This window comes from Gobio gobio (assembly GCF_949357685.1).
Source record: "Gobio gobio genome assembly, chromosome: 21".
Classification (NCBI taxonomy): Eukaryota; Metazoa; Chordata; class Actinopteri; order Cypriniformes; family Gobionidae; genus Gobio; species Gobio gobio.
This window is the reverse complement of record NC_137117.1, coordinates 39,813,884-39,837,994: the sequence shown is the minus strand read 5'-3', so window position 1 is coordinate 39,837,994 and position 24,111 is coordinate 39,813,884. Positions and strand designations below refer to the sequence as shown.

At 39.8% G+C, this 24,111-nt stretch overlaps 2 protein-coding genes across 2 annotated transcripts in view; both read left to right on the top strand.

The window, feature by feature from the left end:
- aimp1b (aminoacyl tRNA synthetase complex interacting multifunctional protein 1b) overlaps positions 1-3,705 on the top strand; it is an 8,355-nt gene extending 4,650 nt beyond the window's left edge. The window contains exons 5-7 of the mRNA XM_079802131.1: positions 1,658-1,863; positions 3,248-3,416; positions 3,491-3,705. Of these exons, the coding sequence (XP_079658257.1) occupies positions 1,658-1,863; positions 3,248-3,416; positions 3,491-3,657 (542 nt within the window). The 3' untranslated portion in view covers positions 3,658-3,705. The remainder of the gene's footprint in view (positions 1-1,657; positions 1,864-3,247; positions 3,417-3,490) is intronic.
- Positions 3,706-6,518: 2,813 nt separating this feature from the next.
- The window catches only part of sgms2b (sphingomyelin synthase 2b), a 50,702-nt gene continuing 33,109 nt past the window's right edge, over positions 6,519-24,111 (top strand). The window contains exons 1-3 of the mRNA XM_079803027.1: positions 6,519-6,625; positions 11,954-12,457; positions 16,524-16,641. Coding sequence (XP_079659153.1) covers positions 11,964-12,457; positions 16,524-16,641 — 612 coding nt within the window. The 5' untranslated portion in view covers positions 6,519-6,625; positions 11,954-11,963. The remainder of the gene's footprint in view (positions 6,626-11,953; positions 12,458-16,523; positions 16,642-24,111) is intronic.

Here is a 24,111-nt window from a genome sequence, read left to right as displayed (position 1 = left end):
CCCAATAATTTTTTCTCTCACAATTATGAGTTTATTCTCACAATTGTACGTTTATATAAAAAATTCTGGCTTTTTTCACAAAGATTTTTTCTCAATCGCAATTTTGAGTTTATATAGTATCTCACAATTCTGACATTTTCTTGTAATTACGAGTTTATATCGCACAACTATTTTTTTTCTCACAATTGCAACTTCTTTTCTCGCAGTTGTAAGTTTATATCACAATTCTGATTCTTTTTTTGCAATTGTGACAATTTTTTTCAATTCTGAATTTTTTCTAGCAATTTTGAGTATCACAATTCTGACATTTTCTTGCAATTACGAGTTTATATCGCACAACTATTTTTTTTCTCATAATTGCAACTTCTTTTCTCGTAATTGAGAGTTTATATTACAATTCTGACTCTTTTTTTTGCAATTGTGACTATTTTACAATTCAGAATTTTTTCTCAATTGCCAGTTTGTATATCACAATTTATTCTCACAGTTGAGTTTATATCTCACGATAAATTTTTTCTAGCAATTGCGAGTTTATCACAATTCTGACTTTTTTCTCGCAATTACGAATTTTTATCTCGCAACAAATTTTTTTCTCACAATTGCGAGTTTATCACAATTCCGACTTCTTTTCTCGCAGCTGTAAGTTTATATTTCACAATAATTTTTTCTTGCATTTGCACGATTATATCTCAAAATTCTGACTTTTTTTCTCGCAATTGTGACTATATATTACAAATCTCAGTTTTTCTCAATTGTGAGTTTATATCTCACTTTTTTTTTCAGAATTGTGACTATATTTAGCAATTTTGACTTCTTTTTTCGCAGTTGTAAATTTTTATCTCACAATTATGACTTTTTTCTCACAATTTTGAGTTTATATCATACAATTATTTTGTTTTGCAATTGCGAATTTATACCTTACAATTTCTGAAATGCGATTTTATATATCACAATTTGTTCTCAGCCGTGAGTTTATATCTGCTATTTTTTTCCTCAATTGCGAGTTTATATATCACAATTTCTTCTCACAGTTGAGTTTATATCTCAAAATAATTTTTTCTTGCAATTACGGATTTATATCGCACAACTATTTTTTTCTCTCGCGATTATATTTTACAATTCCGACTTCAATTTTTAGTTCATATCATACAATTATTTATTTGTTGCAATTGCGAATTTATAACTTACAATTTCTGGATTGCGAGCTTATATCTCACAATATTTTTTTTCGCAATTTCAAGATATATTTTACAATTTCGACTTGATGTAAGTTTAATCAATTCTGACTCTTTTTTTGCAATTGCGATTATACTTTACAAATCTGAATTTTTTTCTCAATTGCGAGTTTATATCCCACAATTGTTTCTCACAGTCGAGAGCTTGCGTATATCTCTATTTTTTTTTTTTAATTGGAAGTTTATATCACAAGACTTTTTTCCTCAGAATCGTTAGATATAAACTCGCAATTGCGAGTTATACGTGAGATATAAAGTTGCAGTTGCGAGGAAAAAATCATGAGATGTTATTTTTTATTACATGGCATAAACAAACTTCCATAGCAAGTCTGCCAAATGCTTAAATGTCCAAGCTGCCGCCATAGACATAGAGAAATCAATACTCAGATTAATATCAATAAACGAGGATTCTTCATTCACAGGTGCGGACGCGCCGAAGACTTCTGAGTCCGTTCTGATGCGAGAGCAGAAACCCGATGTGTCCCGCCTGGACCTGCGGGTCGCTCGCATTCTGGACGTTCGGAAACATCCGGATTCGGCGTCACTGTACGTCCAGGAGGTGGAGCTCGGAGAACCCGCCCCCAGAACCGTGGTCAGCGGACTGACCAATCACACGCCTCCAGAACAGGTCAAAAACACTGCCATCTTATTAATAACCATCTTACAGCACTGCAAATGAACATTTAGTGAATCAAGAAGCTTGTGTTGTGTTATATAGTGAGAATCTACACTCACCTAAAGGATTAATAGGAACACCTGTTCAAATTCTCATTAATGCAATTATCTAATCAACCAATCACATGGCAGTTGCTTCAATGCATTTAGGGGTGTGGTCCTGGTCAAGACAATCTCCTGAACTCCAAACTGAATGTCAGAATGGGAAAGAAAGGTGATTTAAGCAATTTTGAGCGTGGCATGGTTGTTGGTGCCAGACGGGCCGGTCTGAGTATTTCACAATCTGCTCAGTTACTGGGATTTTCACACACAATCATTTCTAGGGTTTACAAAGAATGGTGTGAAAAGGGAAAAACATCCAGTATGCGGCAGTCCTGTGGGCGAAAATGCCTTGTTGATGCTAGAGGTCAGAGGAGAATGGGCCGACTGATTCAAGCTGATAGAAGAGCAACTTTGACTGAAATAACCACTCGTTACAACCGAGGTCTGCAGCAAAGCATTTGTGAAGCCACAACACGCGGATGGCGGATGGGCTACAACAGCAGAAGACCCCACCGGGTACCACTCATCTCCACTACAAATAGTAAAAAGAGGCTACAATTTGCACAAGCTCACCAAAATTGGACAGTTGAAGACTGGAAAAATGTTGCCTGGTCTGATGAGTCTGGATTTCTGTTGAGACATTCAGATGGTAGAGTCAGAATTTGGCGTAAACAGAATGAGAACATGGATCCATCATGCCTTGTTACCACTGTGCAGGCTGGTGGTGGTGGTGTAATGGTGTGGGGGATGTTTTCTTGGCACACTTTAGGCCCCTTAGTGCCAATTGGGCATGGTTTAAATGCCACGGCCTACCTGAGCATTGTTTCTGACCATGTCCATTCCTTTATGACCACCATGTCCCCATCCTCTGATGGCTACTTCCAGCTGGATAATGCACCGTCACAAAGCTCCAATCATTTCAAATTGGTTTCTTGAACATGACAATGAGTTCACTGAACTAAAATGGCCCCCACAGTCACCAGATCTCAACCCAATAGAGCATCTTTGGGATGTGGTGGAACGGGAGCTTCGTGCCCTGGATGTGCATCCCACAAATCTCCATCAACTGCAAGATGCTCTCCTATCAATATGGGCCGACATTTTTAAAGAATGCTTTCAGCACCTTGTTGAATCAATGCCAAGTAGAATTAAGGCAGTTCTGAAGGCGAAAGGGGGTCAAACACAGTATTAGTGTGTGTTCCTAATAATCCTTTAGGTGAGTGGATACAGCTACCACATGTAGCGCTTATAATACAATATGTATTGTGTGTGTGTGTGTGTGTGTGTTTGTGCAGCTGGTCGGCTGTCTGGTGGTGTTGTTGTGTAACGTGCGGCCGGTGAAGGTACGAGGTGTTCAGTCGCAGGCCCGCCTCCTCTGCGCTGTAAATCAAGAGAGGATGGAGCCGTTGACTCCGCCCACGGCTGCTCAGCCAGGGGACAGGGTCACTTTCCAGAATTACCCCGGTAAGAGCCGCTCCTCATAAACCGCTCGCGGACGGGCCTCCGAGTTTGTAACGGACTCTGTTTGTGATGTGCAGGTGAAGCAGAGAAAGAGTTGAATCCCAAACAGCGGATCTGGGAGCGTTTACAGCCCGACCTGTGCACAGACGCCAAGGGTGTGGCCACGTATAAGGGCGTGGCTTTTGAAGTCCGTGGGAAGGGCCTCTGCCGGGCCCCCAGCATCAGCAACGGCGGGATCAAATAAAAACAAAAGCTCTGCCATTCATGATCAAAATCCCCACAATAAATGATTAAAAACCACCAGAAGTCTCAGAGAAGTCTATAATAGATGTATAAAATGTCATATTTATCATGTTAATATAGAATATAGAAGGGTTAACTATGATTAGTTATGGTAAATATTTAATCATCAAAATCTCACAATTAAAGGGGAGGTTGATTTGCACCTTTTTACAAGATGTAAAATAAGTCTCTGAGTGTGTGTGTGTGTGTGTGCGCGTGTGAAGTTTCAGCTTAAAATATCCCACAGATAATTTATCGCATGTCAAAATTGTCACTTTTTGAGGGTGAGCAGAAATGTGGCGCTTATGTGCGTGTCCCTTTAAATGCAAATGAGCTGCTGCTCAAGGGGCGGAGCTTCAAGAGCTCAAGAAGAAGAGACGACATGTAGAATGAGACGAGATGTTTCTGAAGGGATAGTGGATGAGTTTATGAGTTAATCTTCACGTCATTTATTAGCATATCTGTCATGATAATCACCCCCTTCGTTGCATGTTCTCGGGGGCGGGGTCTATGTAAATGTCAGGGTTAGTGATGTCCCTAACCCGTTGTAGTCCCTACCAGCTCCTTAAAAAGTGATTTCTGTAGAAGAAAATATCTCCCTTTCCTCTGAACGTTGAGCGTCGTAACTTTTGCAGATGTTGTTTATGCTCAAACAGCGACACTACACACTCACTAAAGTTGTACAAGTCAAATCATAATCAACCGCCCCTTTAATTTCTTTTCGACTGAAGAAAAAATCTCATCTTGGACGAGATTGGAATGTTATTTTTTTATTACTTGGCCCGCCCGATCGGTGGATATAACCGCAAACCACACATAAAAACTTCCGCGGTTGTATTTTTCCTTTAAATATCAAGTCAAGAGAGTGAACAACGCGCATCAAGAACCTCAAATAAAGGATTCTTCAGCCTTTGACCGCGTCTTAAGGTATGTTAAGTTAGACATGTACACACAATCAATAGATCTATATCAATGCAATAATATCACATATAAAAAACATGTTTTACTCACATTAGTGTGACAGGTAATTGATCGGATTTGACAGCATTGCTGAGCTGCCGAAGAAGTCATTGACCTCACACACCTGTGCACACGCACACAACCCCCGGGCGCGCCCCCGAGACCTTCAGCATCATCATCGGAGCCCAAAGTGTGTTGCTTCATTCATTCATGTAGTCTCATCCTGTCTGCAAATCCTGTCTCTTGTTTACAAACGAATCCGTGGTTAAATGAAGGAACAAGCATTGTCGTGGTGCTCTCGTGACCGCGCGCTGGAGATTAATATTTTGTAAATAAAGTGATAAATTATGTTTTTTTTAATATAATATAGCTATAAAATGAATATAATATTTGATATTTATAAAATAGTATAATATATAGTTAATATAACACATAAATAAAATTAATATAGTAAGAAATATTTATGATGCTTTTTATTTATGATTCATTTGATAATTTATATTATGTTATATATCAATATATGGATTATTCTAGTTTTTTTCTGGTACTCATAAAAATGCAAAAAATATAAATTTTATATAATATTTAATATTTATAAAATAGTGATATATATATAGTTAAAATAACACATAAATAAAATTAATATAGTATGTCATATTTATGATGTTTGTGAAAATATTGTGAAAAGAAAAAAAACTAGAATAATCCATATATCAATATATAATATAATAATATAAATTATACAATGAATATAATATTTAATATTTATAAAATAGTATAATATATAGTTAATATAACACGTAATTAATAAAATTAATATAGAATGCAATATTTATGATGCTTTTTATTTATGATTCATTTTATAATTATAATTATATGTCGATATGGATTATTCTAGTTTGTTTTCTTGTACTCATAAAAATGCTAAAATTTTAAATTATAAAATGAATATGATATTTAATATTTATAAAATAGTGCAATATATAGTTAATATAACACATAAATAAAATGAATATAGTATGTAATATTTATGATGCTTGTGATTTTTTGTTGCATTTTTATGAGTACAAGAAAACAAACTAGAATAATCCATATATCAATATATAATATAATAATATAAATTATAAAATGAATATTAAATATATTAATTAAATGGTATAATATATAGTTCATATAACAAATAAATAAAATGAATATAGTATGTAATATTTATGATGCTTATGAAAATATTTTTGCATTTTTATGAGCACAAAAACAAACTAGAATAATCCATATATCAATATGTTATATAATAATATAAATAATATAAAAAATAGAATGAATATATTATAAAATATAGTTAATATAAAAAATAAATAAAATTAATATAATACGTAATATGATGTGAGTACAAGAAAACAAACTAGAACAATCCAAATATTGATAATAATATTTAATATTTATAAAATAGTATAATATATAGTTAATACAACAAATAAATCAAATTAATATAATATGCAATATTTATGATGCTTATGAAAATATGTTTGCATTTTTATGAGCACAAGAAAACAAACAAGAATAATCCATATATCAATATGTAATATAATAATATAATTAATATGAGAAATAGAATGAATATATTTATAAAGTAGTATAATATATAGTTAATATAACACATAAATAAAAATGTATATACTATGCAATATTTATTATAAATATTTTTGCATTTTCATGAGTATAATTGAGATTAGCAATAAGGTAAACAATGTTCATGCATTCCTGAGGCTCTGACGCAACGCTTCATGTGGTGGGCGTGGCTCTGATCCAACACGGGGCGTGGCTGCAGGTGTGGGCGGCGTTAACTCCACCCCCTAAACCCGTCCCTCGATCAGTGAGTCTTCCGGCGCTGAACAGGTAAATCGTCCGCTTCTCATCACGCGTCGCGTTGTTTGATGAATTAACGCGTGCTGGACTGTAACTTTCATCAGGTATGTAAAGTTTTCCACGTCTGTCTGTGCTGTTGTTTTATATGAACTGACTTTATTGTGCTCGAGTAAGAGGTTCATCTGATATATTTAGAAGCATTTCTATACAGATCATGTCACAAAACCTAGTGGGTTTTTCTACCTAGAGCGCATTTTGGGGCGTTTTTGGTGTCTTGGCAGCTAGTGTGTGTGTGTGTGTGTGTGTGTGTGTGTGTGTGTGTGTGTGTGTGTGTGTGTGTGTGTGTGTGTGTGTGTGTGTTGGAGGCGCGCTCCCGGTGTTTGTGTTTATTTCGGGAGCGTGAGATGGGTTTACCGGCAGCCACGCGCTGATCCGGATCGATCCTCATTCCATTAGGATCCGGATGGTTCTGGAACACTTGCTTTTGGGCTCCGATGATGATGCTGAAGGTCTCGCCCGGGGGTTGTGTGCGCGTGCACAGGTGTGTGAGGTCAATGACTTCTTCGGCAGCTCAGCAATGCTGTCAAATCCGATCAATTACCTGTCAAACATTTACACGCAACCAGTCAAACATCCTGTGACTTTAACACTATTGTCATGGTTTTCTCCGTCTTTTTGATAACAGATGAACTTAAAGAGTTAGTCCCCCCCCCAAAAAAAATGAAAATGACCCCATGATTTACTCACTCTCAAGCCATCCTAGGTGTGTATGCCTTTCTTATTTTAGCCCAAAACAATCAGTTATGTTTAATAAATGTGGCTCTTCCAAGCTTTATAATGGCAGTGAGTGGGGGTTGAGATTTTGAAGCCGAAAAACAGTGCGTCCCTCCATCAAAAAAGTAATCGATACGACCTCAGGGTTAATAAAGGCCTTCTGAAGCAACTCTAAACGCAAATAGGTTGGCAAAACTCAAAAAAATTGAGTTACGGCAAAATGTTTAAGTTGAGAAATGTAAAGTACTCATTAACTTTCTCTCTGTGGGAAAGCTAATTCATACGTTTAACTTAAAATGATCATGTAATCTCAATTTAAATATTTTTAGTTGTGGAAACTTGGCTAGCTTTAACTAGCTAATTGGCAACATTGATAGCATAACAATAACATATTTAACGTATCTGTTCTCAAACCAAGCTCATTCTCCACTCGTCACATGATGGTGGCTAAATTAGCGTAGCAAAACATTAAACACTGCTAAATCTCGCACTTAACCTAGCAGAAAAAGCACGATATAATACCGAATTTTGGCATTTACGGTCTCTTTTTTTAGTGTCATGGCAAAGCATGCTGGGAAATAGAAAGCCCAGCCCAGTTTGGGTTATATTTAAGTTAGGCTAAATTAAAAGAAACAAGTTCATTAAAACTCAAAACAACGAAACGGCTCAGGTTTTGAGAACTTATAAGCTCTAAATACTCATGAAATTTGTTCAATTTAAGTTCACTCTACTCAAATTAATTATTTTGAGCATTAGGGTTTATGGTGTGCGTTTGTGTAAGAAAATATACTATTTATATAATTAATAAACTATAATCACTGGCTTCTGGTAATGGCCATACGCGAGTCGAGCTCTGGCGGAAGAGTGACTTTAAATTATGGGATAATTTCCATTTTTGGCCGAACTAACACTTTAAATGTTTTAAATTAAATAAAATTTTAAATACATTTGTTAAATTTAAGTTCACTCTACTCAAATTAATTATTTTGAGCATTAGGGTTTACAGTAAGAAAATATACTATTTATATAACTTAAAGCTGCACTATGTAAGTTGTCCGTCCGCTAGAGGTCGCCTATTCAAAACAAAGGCGTAGTTTGATGATGTCACGTTTGAGCGAAGACTCTTGGGACATGCGGTCATCGGGATAGGACTCGAGCAGAAATTATGTTGATTGATGATACTGTCCCTTTTGAGTGTCATGGCAAAGCATGCTGGGAAATAGAAATTAGGGCTGGGCGATAATTATGACGGACGTATCGCCTGCGATAATTAATGCGATATGGCTCAGCTTGTCAGTGAACTACGGCTCTGTGTAGTAAATGCCGCTCTATCTGAAAGCAGGTGATGGCGATTTACTACTAATCAAGGAACCGGCTTTACTGACGAGATGCGCCTAACAATGTCATGCGATATATCGCCCACCCCTAATAGAAATCCCAGCCCAGTTTCGGTTATATTTAAGTTAGGCTAAATGAAAAGAAACAAGTTCATTAAACTCGCAACAATGCAACGGTTCAGATTACTTAACTGTCACTGTCCCACAGGTGCTCTTTTTTTGATTGCCTTTTTTTCGTATCATATATATTTAAGTAATCATAAATTAGGTATCATTCGAAAGCTTACAAACTCAAAATTCATCCTGTGAAAACCGTTTTGAAATCGAACATTGTGTTACCATGGAAACGTTACTCTAAATTATTCTAGCGGGCTCCTCCCCCTAGTGGGCGGCGTCATGTTTTATATTACAACAATTATTTTAACTACTTTATTATCAAAATCTTTTCCAATCTTGACAAAACACATATCGTTGGAAAGGTCTGAGTCTCAAGGTTCCATATTTGGTGACAGTTTTGTGATGGAAGTGATATTCGGACAGAAATTTACAGGAAAATGCATCACTAAAACAGTCAATGGAATTTCAATGACACCCGGTGGCTATTTTTGGTACAGCGCCTAAACAAAACCTCATGGGGACTTCAATTTTTGTGATATCAACTTCAAATTTGAAACACAGCTTGGTTAAACATATGGCTTTGATTTTATAGTAATTTTAGAGTAAAACATTTTTTGTAAAATATATATTTTATGAGAATTTTTTTAGTACAGTATTTTTCATTTACAGTAAATTTAAACTTCCATAACTTTTTCATACTTTCATATTTTGAATTGCTTTCACTTCAGCAATAATCTGCAGAGTGTCTTCTTTAAAATGAGACCAAACTTTGGTACAAAGCATTCTTGAATTACAGCCCTTTAAGTTTGGATAGTGCATTTTCATGTGTATTCTTAAAAAGGGGGGTGACAGTTAAAGGGTTAAAAATGTGTCTGTTTTGAGAACTCAGAAGCTCTAAATACTCATGAAATTTGTTCAATTTAAGTTCACCCTACTCAAACAAATTAATTATTTTGAGCGTTAGGGTTTACAGTGCGGGTTTATGTAAGAAAATATACTATCTATATAACTTAATAAACTATAATCACTGGTTTCTTCTGGTAATGGCCGTACGCGAGTCGACTTCTGGCGGAAGAGTGACTATAAATTATGGGATACATTTCATTTTTGGCCGAACTAACACTTTAAATACTGTAATTCATGAATGTTTTGGAATACAAACCCAAGAGGAAAGCACTTCAGTTAAAGAAGTAAGTTTACACCAACAGCGGTGCATCATGTTGTTGGGATTATCCGTGTGAACTCTATTTATACTACAAACAAAACCGCACAGAAGAGGGCATAACTGGGACGCGCCTACATATTGCACGTGTCTGATGGCTTCCTACCTTCAGTCAGACTCGTATAGACGTATATATGAAGTCTGTCCTTCATTTCTGGGGTTCAGTGGTGGTGGAGGGGGGGCAGGATCTACACGGGGGGCTTGAGTTTCACATCACAACAGCTCAAACCGGTCAGACTGCTGTAGGGTCCGTCCATGCAGAGAGAACTGAATGGGAAAGGTGAACATGTGTCACAGGTTTCAGGGTGTGCCTTAGATTTACACACACACACACACACACACACACACACACACACACACACACACACACACACACACACACACACACACACACACACACACACACACACACACACACACACACACACACACACACACACACACACACACACACACACACACACACACACACACACACACACACACACACACACACACACACACACACACAACACACACACACACACACACACACACACACACACACAACACACACAAACACACACACACACACACACACACACACACACACACACACACACACACACACACACACACACACAAACTCACTCACACGAAACGCCCAAACATTTGAGGAGTGAGCTAACTCTACCACACCCACTTACAGCTTCTATAGAGGGATATAATAACAATATGCATGGAAAACCGTGTTTGGTTCATGTATATATTTCACATACACTGATCAGGCATAACATTATGACCGTGTGAAGTGAATAACACTGAGCTCTGTTAGTGGGTGGGATATATTCGGCAGCAAGTGAACATTTTGTCCTCAGAGTTGATGTGTTAGAAGCAGGAAAAATGGGCAAGCGTGAGGATTTGAGTGAGTTTGACAAGGGCCAGATTGTGTTGGGTCAGAGCATCTCCAAAACTGCAGCTCTTGTGGGGTGTTCCCGGTCTGCAGTGGTCAGTCTCTATCAAAAGTGGAGAACCGGCCACAGGGTCATGGGCGGCCAGACCAGTCAGGGTGCCCATTCTGACCCCTGTCCACCGACAGTGTAAATACACGTGTAAACTCAAAACCGCACAATATCCGATTTCTTTCCATTGAAACACGATCTGAGCCACTTGCAAAGGTGGTTTTAAATCAGATACATATACGATCTGGACATCCGACCTATGTCTAAACCAAGCGCTAATCTCTCTTGAAGCCAACACGGAAGTGACTTAAACTGCAGTTCATGGACTGGCCACTAGAGACACTCCAGAAGGGAGTCAAATCTGTATCTCCCTCATGTTAAAATGGCCAACTTTACAGCAGAAGAACACATGTTTACAGTCTGGTACAAATTGTGGTTTTGGTCTGTACGGCTAATTTTGTCCTTCATGACGACTGTGAGGGGGGGAATGTTTTTAATTACTCATCCGTTTACATTATATAACGCCTTAAAGTTCTGCATAATTAAGGGCGTGGCCACTTGAGTGACAGGTGGATTGCCGTTTGTCTGCAGTCTTAGTCATCACCTCAGCTCCGCCCACGTCCCGCCTCTTTGCCCATTTATGGTTATCCGGGAGTGATTCGCTGACAAGATGGCGACGGCCAACTTTACGCTTAAAAAATAGGGGGTAGAGACTTTATAATGAACTGTACAGGGTATTTTAGAGCACGTGTGCGAATAAAAAAAAATCCCTGCGGATCAGTTTTCTTAAATGTAGGATCATAAGTCTTAAATGGTATAACAAACGTCTTGATGATTATTTTAAGGCGTCTTATATTTTGGGGATGGAAAAACATAAATGTTGATACTGTCTAATGTGATTTATTAAACTTCAAAAGGCTATGATTTCATTGAATAAATGTGAGCGATTCACGTTTCAAAGCCTCAAGGTGGCGCTGTTGTGTTACAGGTTTCGAAACAGTTCGATATTTAATGGTATTCCTCTCTGTTTGTGTGTTTTAGTGTATAAGCGATGGCAGCATCTCAACTCCTGGACGAACAAGATGACAGAGACAGTGGCGACTCCCATGTGATGGTAGAGGATAGGACACGCCCCCAAACCGGAAGGACACGCCCCTCTCCGGACACGCCCAGTAGTCAGGGTCAGGTTTCCGACAAGCCAAACAACAGCAAGCCGACGCGCTTGGCGCGGGGTTTCCGTAAAGCCTTGCGGAAAAACCAGGATTACATCCGCATCACTATCCCAAATTCCAGCGTCTCTCGGCTGCCGTCGGAATGGTGGAAGACGGGAATCGCCTTCGTCTGGGCCGCTTTTAACCTCATCCTTACGACAGTCATGATCACCGTCATCCACGAGAGAGTCCCGGATAAGTCCATCAGCCCGCCGTTACCGGACAAGTTCTTTGATTACGTGCCGCGTGCCGAGTGGGCATTTTCCGTCACCGAGGTGAATGGAATGATTCTGGTGGCTCTGTGGTTCATCCAATGGCTCTTCCTCAAGCACAGGTGAGCATTTTGTCTGAATAAATTCAGATCTGCGGCGGTTCATATATAGTAAGTAATATATAGTGCACTGTCTGATCGTTCCCTATCCCCTGTATAGAGCACTGTCTGATCGTTCTCTATCCCCTATATAGTGCACTGTCTGATCGTTCCCTATCCCCTGTATAGAGCACTGTCTGATCGTTCTCTATCCCCTATATAGTGCACTGTCTGATCGTTCCCTATCCCCTATATAGAGCACTGTCTGATCGTTCCCTATCCCCTATATAGAGCACTGTCTGATCGTTCTCTATCCCCTATATAGTGCCCTGTCTGATCGTTCCCTATCTCCTATATAGTGCCCTGTCTGATCGTTCCCTATCCCCTATATAGTGCACTGTCTGATCAATCCCTATCCCCTATAAAGTGCACTGTCTGATCGTTCCCTATCCCCTATATAGTGCACTGTCTGATCGTTCCCTATCCCCTATATAGTGCACTGTCTGATCGTTCCCTATCCCCTGTATAGAGCACTGTCTGATCGTTCCCTATCCCCTATATAGTGCACTGTCTGATCAATCCCTATCCCCTATATAGTGCACTGTCTGATCGTTCCCTATCCCCTATATAGTGCACTGTCTGATCGTTCCCTATCCCCTGTATAGAGCACTGTCTGATCGTTCTCTATCCCCTATATAGTGCACTGTCTGATCGTTCCCTATCCCCTATATAGTGCACTGTCTGATCGATCCCTATCCCCTATATAGTGCACTGTCTGATCATTCTCCATCCCCTATATAGTGCACTGACTGATTGTTCCCTATCCCCTATATAGTGCACTGTCTGATTGTTCCCTATCCCCTATATAGAGCACTGTCTGATTGTTCCCTATACCCTATATAGTGCACTGTTTGATTGTTCCCTATCCCCTATATAGTGCACTGTCTGATCGTTCCCTATCCCCTATATAGAGCACTGTCTGATCGTTCTCTATCCCCTATATAGAGCACTGTCTGATCGTTCTCTATCCCCTATATAGAGCACTGCCTGATTGTTCCCTATCCCCTATATAGAGCACTGTCTGATCATTCTCTGTCCCCTATATAGAGCACTGTCTGATTGTTCCCTATCCCCTATATAGAGCACTGTCTGATCGTTCTCTGTCCCCTATATAGAGCACTGTCTGATTGTTCCCTATCCCCTATATAGAGCACTGTCTGATCGTTCTCTATCCCCTATATAGAGCACTGTCTGATCATTCCCTATCCCCTATATAGTGCACTGTCTGATCATTCCCTATCCCCTATATAGTGCACTGTCTGATCATTCCCTATCCCCTATATAGTGCACTATCTGATCATTCCCTATCCCCTATATAGTGCACTGTCTGATCATTCCCTATCCCCTATATAGTGCACTGTCTGATCGTTCTCTATCCCCTATATAGTGCACTGTCTGATCATTCCCTATCCCCTATATAGTGCACTGTCTGATCGTTCTCTATCCCCTATATAGAGCACTGCCTGATTGTTCCCTATCCCCTATATAGTGCACTGTCTGATTGTTCCCTATCCCCTATATAGTGCACTGTCTGATTGTTCCCTATCCCCTATATAAAGCACTGTCTGATTGTTCCCTATCCCCTATATAGTGCACTGTTTGATCGTTCCCTATCCCCTATATAGTGCACTGTCTGATCGTTCGCTATCCCCTATATAGTGCACTGTCTGATCGTTCTCTATCCCCTATATAGAGCACTGCCTGATTGTTTCCTATCCCCTATATAGAGCACTGTATGATCGTTCCCTATCCCCTATATAGAGCACTGTCTGATCGTTCCCCATCCCCTATATAGTGCACTGTCTGATTGTTCCCTGTCCCCTATATAGTGCACTGTCTGATCGTTCCCTATCCACTATATAGAGCACTGTCTGATCGTTCCCTGTCCCCTATATAGTGCACTGTCTGATCGTTCCTTCTCCCCTATATAGAGCACTGTCTGATTGTTCCCTGTCCCCTATATAGTGCACTGTCTGATTGTTCCCTGTCCCCTATATAGTGCACTGTCTGATTGTTCCCTGTCCCCTATATAGTGCACTGTCTGATCGTTCCTTCTCCCCTATATAGAGCACTGTCTGATTGTTCCCTGTCCCCTATATAGTGCACTGTCTGATTGTTCCCTGTCCCCTATATAGTGCACTGTCTGATCGTTCCTTCTCCCCTATATAGTGCACTGTCTGGTCGTTCCCTATCCCCTATAGTGCACTGTCTGATTGTTCCCTATCCTCTATATAGTGCACTGTCTGATCGTTCCCTATCCCCTATATAGTGCACTGTCTGATCGTTCCCTGTCCCCTATATAGTGCACTGTCTTATTGTTCCCTATCCCCTATATAGTGCACTGTCTGATCGTTCCTTCTCCCCTAAATAGTGCACTGTCTGATCGTTCCCTATCCCCTATATAGTGCACTGTCTGATCGTTCCCTATCCTCTATATAGGGCACTGTCTGATCGTTCCCTATCCCCTAAATAGAGCACTGTCTGATCATTCCCTATCCCCTATATAGAGCACTGTCTGATCGTTCCCTATCCCCTATATAGGGCACTGTCTGATCGTTCCCTATCCCCTATATAGAGCACTGTCTGATCGTTCCCTATCCCCTATATAGAGCACTGTCTGATCGTTCCCTATCCTCTATATAGGGCACTGTCTGATCGTTCCCTATCCCCTAAATAGAGCACTGTCTGATCATTCCCTATCCCCTATATAGAGCACTGTCTGATCATTCCCTATCCCCTAAATAGAGCACTGTCTGATCATTCCCTATCCCCTATATAGAGCACTGTCTGATCATTCCCTATCCCCTAAATAGAGCACTGTCTGATCGTTCTCTATCCCTTATATAGTGCACTGTCTGATCGTTCTCTATCCCCTATATAGTGCACTGTCTGAATGTCCCTATCCCCTATATAGTGCACTGTCTGATCGTTCTCTATCCCCTATATAGAGCACTGTCTGATCATTCCCTATCCCCTATATAGAGCACTGTCTGATCGTTCCCTATCCCCTATATAGAGCACTGTCTGATCATTCCCTATCCCCTATATAGAGCACTGTCTGATCGTTCCCTATCCCCTATATAGTGCACTGTCTGATTGTTCCCTATCCTCTATATAGAGCACTGTCTGATCGTTCCCTATCCCCTATATAGTGCACTGTCTGATTGTTCTCTATCCCCTATATAGTGCACTGTCTGATCGTTCTCTATCCTCTATTTAGAGCACTGTCTGATTGTTCACTATCCCCTATATAGTGCACTGTCTGATCGTTCCCTATCCCCTATATAGTGCACTGTCTGATTGTTCACTATCCCCTATATAGTGCACTGTCTGATCGTTCCCTATCCCCTATATAGTGCACTGTCTGATCGTTCCCTATCCCCTATATAGAGCACTGTCTGATCGTTCCCTATCCCCTATATAGTGCACTGTCTGATTGTTCACTATCCCCTATATAGTGCACTGTCTGATCGTTCCCTATCCCCTATATAGTGCACTGTCTGATCGTTCCCAGCTATTTAAAGTGTAGGGGGCAGGGCTTCAGATTCTAGAGAGCATTTGATTGGACAGAAAATCTGATGAGAAGTGCAGAAAAAGAGACTGTTGAGACTGTAGCTTATGTTGTGAATGCTTTTATCTTCTAATTGTGCGTGTTGTCATTGTTTTGGAGCGCACTAGCTTATAGATAACAGTGAGATTAACATAAGAACTTGATTTCATGGTGACTTTAAAGAGTTACATGAACCAAACCAATCAGCTATGGCTTTAATGAGCGTATAGAGATCCATTACGTGGGAGTGGGCGGAGCTAAAGAGCTCTTTTGGCACAATTTTCTCGCCGCCACTCTCTGATTGGTGGGATTTACTGTACAGCATCATGGGTAAGTATTTTGCTACAAATGAAGCTGTTGAACATGATTATTTTAAAAATTTGATGTGGTGTGAACGGATGGCTTCAACCATCGATTGCCAAGCCTGTAGCTCTCAATGGGTTCACAGAATGATTCCTGCTTGTCCTGTTGTGTTGACAGAGCCATCGTTGGCCGGAGGTTTTTCTTCCTGCAGGGAATGTTGTATCTGTACCGTATGGTGACCATGTACATCACAACTCTTCCGGTTCCCAGCATGCACATGGACTGCGCCCCGAAGGTGAGTGCCGCTCAACCAACACCAACAGAATCTCTGGATCAAAAAAGAAGAAACAAGGGATTAAAAAAGCATTGCTGATTAGGGATGAGTCACAATTTTCTAATATTCGATTAGTTGATTTTACTTCTAGAACTTCGAATAGGTTGTGCGATTATCGTCAACAAAATAAATAAAATCCGTGTTTTTCTGATGTGGTGGTGATGCGTTCACACCAGATGAGAATGAAGCGTTTGGCGCAAGTGATTTACATGTTAAGTCAATGCTGCGTTAACCAATCAGGAGCTTGCTCTAGTAGTGACAACAATGAGGAGAAAATCTGTATATTAATATCTGGTTCAGACAATATGATTATCACTGTGATAACATTAAATGACATTAAAAGAAACACAACCCAGTCTCTCTTTGTTAAATGCAAGTTTAAATTTGATCAATAATACAAAAGTATAAGTAAAAGGTATAATAAGCTACACATGAAATAAAGCAAACAATTCAGTCAAAAATTCAAAGTCAGTGCTAGTCGGCTACAACGGTAACGTAAAGTTAAAGGAACACTCCACTTTTTTTGAAAATAGGCTCATTTTACAAGTCCCCTAGAGTTAAATAGTTGAGTTTTACCATTTTTGAATCCATTCAGCCGATCTTTGTATCTGGCGGTAGCACTTTTAGCATAGCTTAGCATACATCATTGATTCCGATCAGTCCATTAGCATCTCATTCAAAAAATGACCAAAGACACTTTCAATATTTTTCCTATTTAAAACTTGACTCTTCTACAGTTACATCGTGTGCTAAGACAAACTGAAAATGAAAAGTTGTGATTTTCTACACCTATATGGCTAGGAACTACTTTCTCATTCCTGCGTAATAGTGTCGGATCTTCGCGGCCGTACCACGGCTGCAGCGGCGCAATGATTGGTTGGTATTCTGTGAAACATGGTGGTAGTTACACCTTCGACTTACTATCTCAGCCCTTTACAACACACAGAACCATGGCTAATCACAGCTAAATCCACAACACACAGAACCATGGCTAATCACAGCTAAATCCACAACACAATTTGTCGGCTGCAAGCCTGAAACTTTCTCTGCAACTACACGAACTTGGAGCCGGTCACATTGAAAGTTACCTAGCTGGGCTACTTTCAGACGCTGTAATATCATTGCCATGGTACGGCCGCGAAGATCCGCGACTATTACGCAGGAATCAGAAAGTAGTTCCTAGCCATATAGGTGTAGAAAATCGCAACTTTTCATTTTCAGTTTGTCTTAGCACACGATGTAACTGTAGAAGAGTCAAGTTTTAAATAGGAAAAATATTGAAAGTGTCTTTGGTCATTTTTTGAATGAGATGCTAATGGACTGATCGGAATCAATGATGTATGCTAAGCTAATGCTAAAAGTGCTACCGCCAGATACAAAGATCGTCTGAATGGATTCAAAAACGGTAAAACTCAACTATTTAACTCTAGGGGACTTGTAAAATGAGGGGGGGGGAACTATTTTCAAAAAAAGTGGAGTGTTCCTTTAAATAACCTAAAAATATAAAGTAATGAAACTTCACTTTGCCCTCAGCCTAAACGATTCGCCAGGGAACAAATTATAGATCCATGAGAGCAAAGATCGGCCGTTGCATAAACACAAGACGAACTATAGCTGGAGACGCCACAGAGACATCAGAGCCAGCGGCAGAAGGACTGGCTGAGGAAAGGCTGCTCTCGCCGGGTTAATGAGCGCAGAGCGCCGCTGATCGCCTCACAACTCCGAAAACGGCAGATAAAATGTTCAAATAGGCGCTCTCTTTATAAATAAACCACAGATCTGAGCTTTAAACTACTACATTATCGACTGAAAAAGTCTTAAAACTACGTTATGTCACAGATTAACAGTAGAATTTGAACAAAAAAGACGTGTAAACACTGCCCATGTCAGCCATTTCTCAACGAGACGAGCTGCTGGCAGAAGCCCCGCCCATGACGCGAGTTCGTAGCCATTTACAATTGGTAGCCATTTTCAAAAACATCTAAAGACGCATCTCTTCCAGCACCACCTGACCAATCAAAAATAGCATTTATCATTCTATTCATTTTCTGTCTGTCTAATTAATTAAATAAATAAATAAAAAATAAGTCTGTCGTGTGTTCTGTGCTAGATTAACTGAGACTTGTTACAGCACTTCTGTTGCGCTCATTTGTAAGTCGCTTTGGATAAAAGCGTCTGCTAAATGACTAAATGGAAATGTATGTAAATGTGACAACACTATTCTGTATAAAAAGTATTTGCTGATATTCTCTTTTTTTATGTTGGTTTACAAATTTGTACCTTTTTTACATTTTTACTCTTTTAGTTTTACAACCCCAAATCAGAAAAAGTTGGGACAGTATGGAAAACAAAAAAAAGAAAAAAAGAAGTGATTTCTACATTTTCTTTGACGTGTATTTCATTGCAGACAATATGAACACAAAATATTTCATGTTTTGTCTGGTCAACTTCATGTCATTTGTAAATATGCATCCTTTCCTGTCATTCAGACCTGCAACACATTTCAAAAAAAGTTGGGACAGGAGCAATTTAGGGCTAGTAATGAGGTAAAATGGTTAAATAATGATGTGATTTGAAACTGGTGATGTCAACAGGTGATTGTAATTATGATTTGGTACAAAAGCAGCATCCAAGAAAGGTCTAATCCTTTAGGAGCAAAGATGGGCCGAGGATCACCAGTTTGCCAACAAATACGTGAGAAAATTATTGAAATGTTTAAAAACAATGTTCCTCAAAGAAAGATAGGAAGAGATTTGGATATTTCACATTCAACAGTGCATAACATAATTAAAATATTCAAGGAATCTGGAGGAATTTCAGTGCCTAAAGGACAAGGGCGCAAGCCTAAGCTGAACAACCGTGATCTCCGATCCCTCAGGCGGCACTGCATCAAGAATCGTCATTCATCTATAAGCGATATCACCACATGGGCTCAGGACTACTTTGGCAAACCTTTGTCAAGTACCACAATACGTAGTTACATCCACAAATGCCAGTTAAAACTGTACTGTGCCAAAAGGAAGCCCTATGTTAACAGTGTCCCAAAAGGAAGCCCTATGTTAACAGTGTCCAGAAGCGCCGTCGACTTCTCTGGGCTCGGAGGCATCTGGGATGGACCATCACACAGTGGAAACGTGTACTGTGGTCAGATGAATCAGTATTTGGGGTATTTTTTGGGAGGAATGGACGCCGTGTGCATTGTCCGGACCAAAGAAGAAAAGGATCATCCAGACTGTTACCAGCAACAAGTCCAAAAGCCAGGGTCTGTCATGGTATGGGGTTGTGTCAGTGCCCTTGGCAAAGGTAACTTGCACTTCTGTGAAGGCACCATTAATGCTGAAAAGTACATAGAGATTTTGGAGCATAATATGCTGCCTTCAAGAAGACATCTTTTCCAGGGACGTCCATGCATATTTCAACAAGACAATGCAAAACCACATTCTGCACACATTACAAAGTCCTGGCTGCGGAGGAAGAGGGTACGGGTACTTGACTGGCCTGCCTGCAGTCCCGACCTGTCTCCAATAGAGTTTTGAAGCGCAAAATGCGACAACGAAGACCCCGTACTGTTGCCCACCTTAAGACTGGTTTGCAGGAAGAATGGGACAAAATTACACCTGAAACACTTCATCACTTGGTGTCTTCAGTCCCTAAACGTCTTTTTAAGTGTTGTGAAAAGGAATGGCAACATTACAAAGTGGTAAATGCTTTACTGTCCCAACTTTTTTTGAAATGTGTTGCAGGTCTGAATGATAGGAAAGGATGCATATTTACAAATGACATGAAGTTGACCAGACAAAACATGAAATATTTTTTGTTCATATTGTCTGCAATTAAATACATGTCAAAGGAAATTTAATTTTTTTTTTCTTTTTTTGCGTTTTCCATACTGTCCCAACTTTTTCTGATTTGGGGTTGTACATTTTGTCAAGGGCTTGTTTACATTTATACTTTTTTTTATTGTACACTACTGAAGGCCAATGGCGCAAGTTAAATGAAATGTTTTTAAGTAAAATTGTTGAAAATTGTGATAAATTAGTCGATAGATTAATCGATATAAAAATAGTCGTTAGTGGCAGCCCTAGTTTTGTCACACATTAACAGTAGTATTTTAACAAAAAAGACGTGTAAACACAACCCATGTCAGCCATTTCTCAACGAGACGAGCCGCTGACAGAAGCCCCGCCCATGAGGCGAGTTCGCCGGACTCTGACCTGAAGCGTGCGCAGCTGACAGATAGACAGATAGTCTCAGACAGATTGCGACGCCAGTTTCGCAGATTATTGGGTTTGAATGGTAAAAAATATGTAAAAACGCACGTCCTGGCGAGTATTCGGGTAAACGCAGTCAGATATGTCTTTAGTGAACGTATACAGAGTTGAACGAGAAATCAGGTGTTACAATGACTTTGGTCCATGCAGCTCTTAAAGGGCCGGACCTCATATTCTGTGAGAAGCAGGGCAGGAACATGCCGGACAAGTGAGTTTTTAGGGTTTTTTTTAACCCTAAAACAATGCTAAAACGATGAATAGTAAGTTCTGTCATATTATTCAATTAATTTTACAGTTGTTTGCCATGGTATGGATTCAGTATCGGTATTGAGGTATTTTAGTCTGGTATCGTATCAAAGTCATAATTTTGGTAATGTGACAACACTATTCTATATAAAAAGTATTTGCTGATATTCTCTTTTTTTATGTTGGTTTACAAATTTGTACCTTTTTACATTTTTACTCTTTTAGTTTTACATTTTGTCAAGGGCTTGTTTACATTTATACTTTTTTATACACAGCCCATGTCAGCCATTTCTCAACGAGACGAGCCGCTGGCAGAAGCCCCGCCCATGACGCGAGTTCACGTCTCTTGTGAAGTAAATGTCACGCGCCAATGAAGCGAGTAAACTCAAAATGTTCAAGCGTCCAACTTCGCGTCATTCGCGTCCGTTGTGAACGCACAATAACAGCTGTCGATCATCTCTCAGGGTGTTTTATACGGACCGTGGTCTGAACGGGATTCTTCCCGGCGCCTCCGCACTGTTGGTCTGGGTTCACTCAACTTGATTGTGTTGAAAATCTGGTGCATTTGTGTTCATCTTACATCATCACAAACATGCACAGACAAAATAGAAAACAGAACGCGGGTCAATAAATTGTGCTATTATGCATGGCATATATCGGTTACGGTAACTTGGGGTGATGTCAAATAACAGTCGAGTGTGATGCGCGTAAAGCGCTTCTGCAGAATAAAACCGCAAACCGCAAACTGTCATCGACAGGCCACGCCCTCACACCATTTACAAATAGTTGGGAACATTTGGGATATTTTAAGTACTCAACTGAACAAAATATATTTACTGAAAAAATTTTACATAGTGCACCTTTAAGCAGAGTTTCTTGTTTGCATGTCATGTGGACTTAATTAATCCTTATCTTGAGCAAAAAAAGCAAGCTGACATTAAGTACTGTCATATATTTTATTTTGAATACATACAAACAGGTCCTGAAATTAACACCCGACTGCACGCCAAATGCGGGTGAATTTTGCAATTGGCGGGTAACCCTGTCAATCTACCTGGCACATTGGAGGTAGCCAATGAGAATCGAGTGATTGATTGGACAGTTTGAGACGATGTGACTGCGTTCATGCGATCGGAAAGAAGATGAGGCCCTTCTCTGACTACGATTGGATGTGCGAGTATTAATCTGTTGGTGAGATGGGACGAGATAATGCAACAGTACAACGACAGTTGCACAGATGTGTGTGTGTGTGTGTGTACACACAGTAACATTATCAGTAATAATAATTAGGGGCCAAGCACCGAAGGTGCGAAGGCACCTATTGAAACCGTTCCCGTTCCTATTATTATTAGGGGCCAAGCACCGAAGGTGCGAAGGCACCTTTTGAAACCGTTCCCGTTCTTATTATTATTATTAGGGGCCAAGCACCGAAGGTGCGAAGGCACCTATTGAAACCGTTCCTATTATTATTAGGGGCCAAGCACCGAAGGTGCGAAGGCACCTATTGAAACCGTTCCCGTTCTTATTATTAGGGGCCAAGCACCGAAGGTGCGAAGGCACCTATTGAAACCGTTCCCGTTCTTATTATTATTATTAGGGGCCAAGCACCGAAGGTGCGAAGGCACCTATTGAAACCGTTCCCGTTCCTATTATTATTATTATTCATCTTCTTCTTCTTCCGCCACGAAGTCTATGGCAGCCCATAGAACCGTATGGTAAAAAGTTATGAAATTTGGCACACTAATAGAGGACAGTCTGAAATGTCACCATAGCAAATTTTGAGTCTCTAACTCAATCCCTCTAGCGCCACCATCAGTCCAAAATTAGACTCATGTTTATGCTAATAACTTTTGAACCATAAGGGCTAGAAACGAAATTCTTTTTCCCTCTGATTCCTTGGCTCAAGACAATTCGATTGCACCCTATGACGTCATTTTCCGTCATAATAATTTTCCCGCCATTTTTAATTAACCGAAAAACCTACTTTTGCGAACTCGTCCTAGACGGTTCATCCGATTTGCACGAAAATTGAACCAGATCATCTTCAGACCATGCTGACAAAAAATCTTGCAAATCAAGTTGATTCGTCAAATCATTTGCGATAAACGCGCAAACAAATTTTACGTAGCGGTTGCAAAAGCACTCTTAAGGCAATATCTCCGCAACGCTTTATCGTATTCAAACCAAACTTGGTACATATCATCACAAGCATGACTTGAGGCAACATGCAGTGTCTCGGCGTAGCGCCACCTGCTGGTCCGGAGATACAAAAAATGGCTGTTTTTGCTTATAACTTTTGAACCGTTTGTCCAAAAATCATAAAAGTGGTCTCGTTAGATTCAGGACGGCATGCCAAGTCCTCTGATATTCAATTTTACCATATCAGCCATTTTGGCTGTCGGCCATTTTGAATTATGTGCTAAAATGCTATATTTTACAAATGCATTAGTGTATTGTTACTAAACTCGGTATGTGACTTCCACTCCATGCCCTGAAGGTACTCAAAAAGTTTTGGGGCAGTGCCACCTTGTGGTCAAAAGTTATAACAAACTTGACAAAAATGCTAATAACTTTTGATTTAATTAGCTTGGTATAATGAAACTGGTCATAATACATTCATTGGCTCATGCCGATTCAATTGCATCCTATGACGTCATTTTCGGTCATGATAATTTCCCCGCCATATTTAATTTTCCAAAAAACCTACTTTTGCGAACTCGTCCTAGACGGTTTGTCCGATTTGCACGAAAATTGAACCAGATCATCTTCAGACCATGCTGACAAAAAATCTTGCAAATCAAGTTGATTCGTCAAATCGTTTTTGATAAACGTGCACACAAATTTTACGTAGCGGTTGCAAAAACACTCATAAGGCTATATCTCCACAATGCTTTATCGTGTTCAATCCAAACTT